Source organism: Acomys russatus, chromosome 13 (assembly GCF_903995435.1).
Source record: "Acomys russatus chromosome 13, mAcoRus1.1, whole genome shotgun sequence".
Lineage (NCBI taxonomy): Eukaryota > Metazoa > Chordata > Mammalia > Rodentia > Muridae > Acomys > Acomys russatus.
In genome coordinates this window covers 14,725,382-14,727,318 of record NC_067149.1, presented here as the reverse complement: position 1 = coordinate 14,727,318, position 1,937 = coordinate 14,725,382, and the positions used below count along the sequence as shown (strand labels likewise).

The following is a 1,937-nucleotide window of genomic DNA, read 5'->3' as shown; positions in this document are numbered from 1 at the left end:
GTAAAATAGGAAACCGGATGGATATTCTTGGTAAGAGATGCTGACAGTCCCACGTGAAGAAATGACTGGCTACCCAGGGAAGAAAACCGCTTCTGTCCTGTAAAATTTTTACTGAGAAGAAAATCCAAAAGGCTTTAAGTGCATTCAATCTCTGCAAAACACAGATGAGAAAGTAATCTGCTAAAGACATTGGGGCACATTTTAATTTCTAATTCTAAATCTCCATTTAGGTCTTAAAAGCTTTGGAAGTACAAGTTTAAGGCATCAAGATGACTAATTATAGACGATAATAACGCAGTCTGGATCCCAGGAGGCAACTGGAGGCGTTTTCATTGGAAATAAGCATTTGAGGTAATGCTAATAGTAGTGCAGAAAAATGAAGTTAAAAAATAAATCAGTGTTAAGAAGCCTTCTGTCCTGTGTCTGCTTTTAATCATCTCCTCCACAGAGAATGAGCAGAACCTTCCTGTAGTCTCCAGAAGTGTCGCCCTGGGAGAAAGGAGAGCACAGTTATCAGCAGGCCAAGATGCCCTTAGATGGAGCACACAGTTCAGCATCACCTAAGATTATTTTGCAGGCTTGGCTGGATTTTTTTCAGGTCCTCAGAAAAAAAAAAATTTTTTTTTTTATTACCAAAGTAATACTTTGGGCTGGAGAGATGGCTTAGCCACTGAGAGCATTTCGTGCTCTCACAGGAAAGCTGAATTTTGTTTTTGGGTTTTCCAATTGTCTTTAACTACAGCTCCAGGGCATCTGATGGCCTCTTCTAGTCTCCTTGGGCACTGTACACATGAAGCATATATATATATATGTATATATATATTCATACACACACACACACATATTAGAAATTCACAAAAATTTACCTGCCTCTGCCTCCCAGTGCTAGGATTAAAGGTGTGTGCCACCATGCCTGGCTACATAATCTTTTTAAAAAAGTAATACTTAATTCTGTATAAAATAAATACTTAAGAACATAGGAATCACACATAATCCCATGGCCTATGGATCACTGTTGTTAACATTTTGACATGTTCCTTTCCTCTCAGTCTTACCCGAGTGATGAGATTTGTAGTACCGTATTCGTCTGTGTCCTCATTTTTCACTTGGTGGTACCCTAGGCCATCCCTGTGCTAGGCAACTATAGGCAAGTGCCCTACCAATGAACCATACACCTAGTCTCTGTATCCTGTTTCTGTTTTTATTACAGTATTATTTAATGATTACAGGACATTTTGCTCCCCATTGTCAGAAGTTTATGTGGTCTCTGATACTTCATTATAGCAAACTTTGCTAATAAAGCACCTAGCTTTTATGAATTTTCCTCATAATTTGCTTTGAATACATTGTCATAAAATGAAAATTACTAATGCTGTAAAAAACCACACACAATGCTGTAAAAACTAATTACTAGATTAAAATTGTGTATTTTTCTAACGCTTTTGATACGGATCACAAAATAACCTTCTAGAGAGGTCCTATAATTTCTACATGGAAATTCTTATGGCCTAATAAACACATTGTTTTCCTTATTTCCTTATTTATTTATATTTTTGGCACTGGGGATTGAACCAAGGGCCTTGTGCGGACACTAAGCAAGAAATGCCCTATGCTCAATAAATCAGTTTGGGTTACTTCTCAGAGGGCACTAAAACAGATGGTGCCTCTGACTTTAACAGTTCGAAATTCAATGTCCGTCAAAATGAATAGTAATGTATTATTAATTTGTCTCACTGATCCGTGAAACAATAACATGTATTAAAGCCACTTTACTGGCATAGTATTTTTGTCATCATCTTTTGCAGCTGTCCCAGTTAGGAGTTGCTGTGATAAAGACCATGACCAAAACAAGTTGGGGAGGAAAGAGCCTATTTGATCCCAGTCCATTGAGTGAAGCCAAAGCAGAAACTCACGGTAAGAACCTGGGGGCAGGAAGT

The 1,937-nt window shown here is 37.9% G+C and overlaps 1 protein-coding gene across 1 annotated transcript in view; it reads right to left on the bottom strand.

Annotated features, from left to right (window-relative positions):
* Nucleotides 1-219: 219 nt before the first annotated feature.
* Anxa4 (annexin A4) overlaps nucleotides 220-1,937 on the bottom strand; it is a 55,856-nt gene continuing 54,138 nt past the window's right edge. The window contains exon 13 of the mRNA XM_051154842.1: nucleotides 220-489. Within this exon, the coding sequence (XP_051010799.1) occupies nucleotides 430-489 (60 nt within the window). The 3' untranslated portion in view covers nucleotides 220-429. The remainder of the gene's footprint in view (nucleotides 490-1,937) is intronic.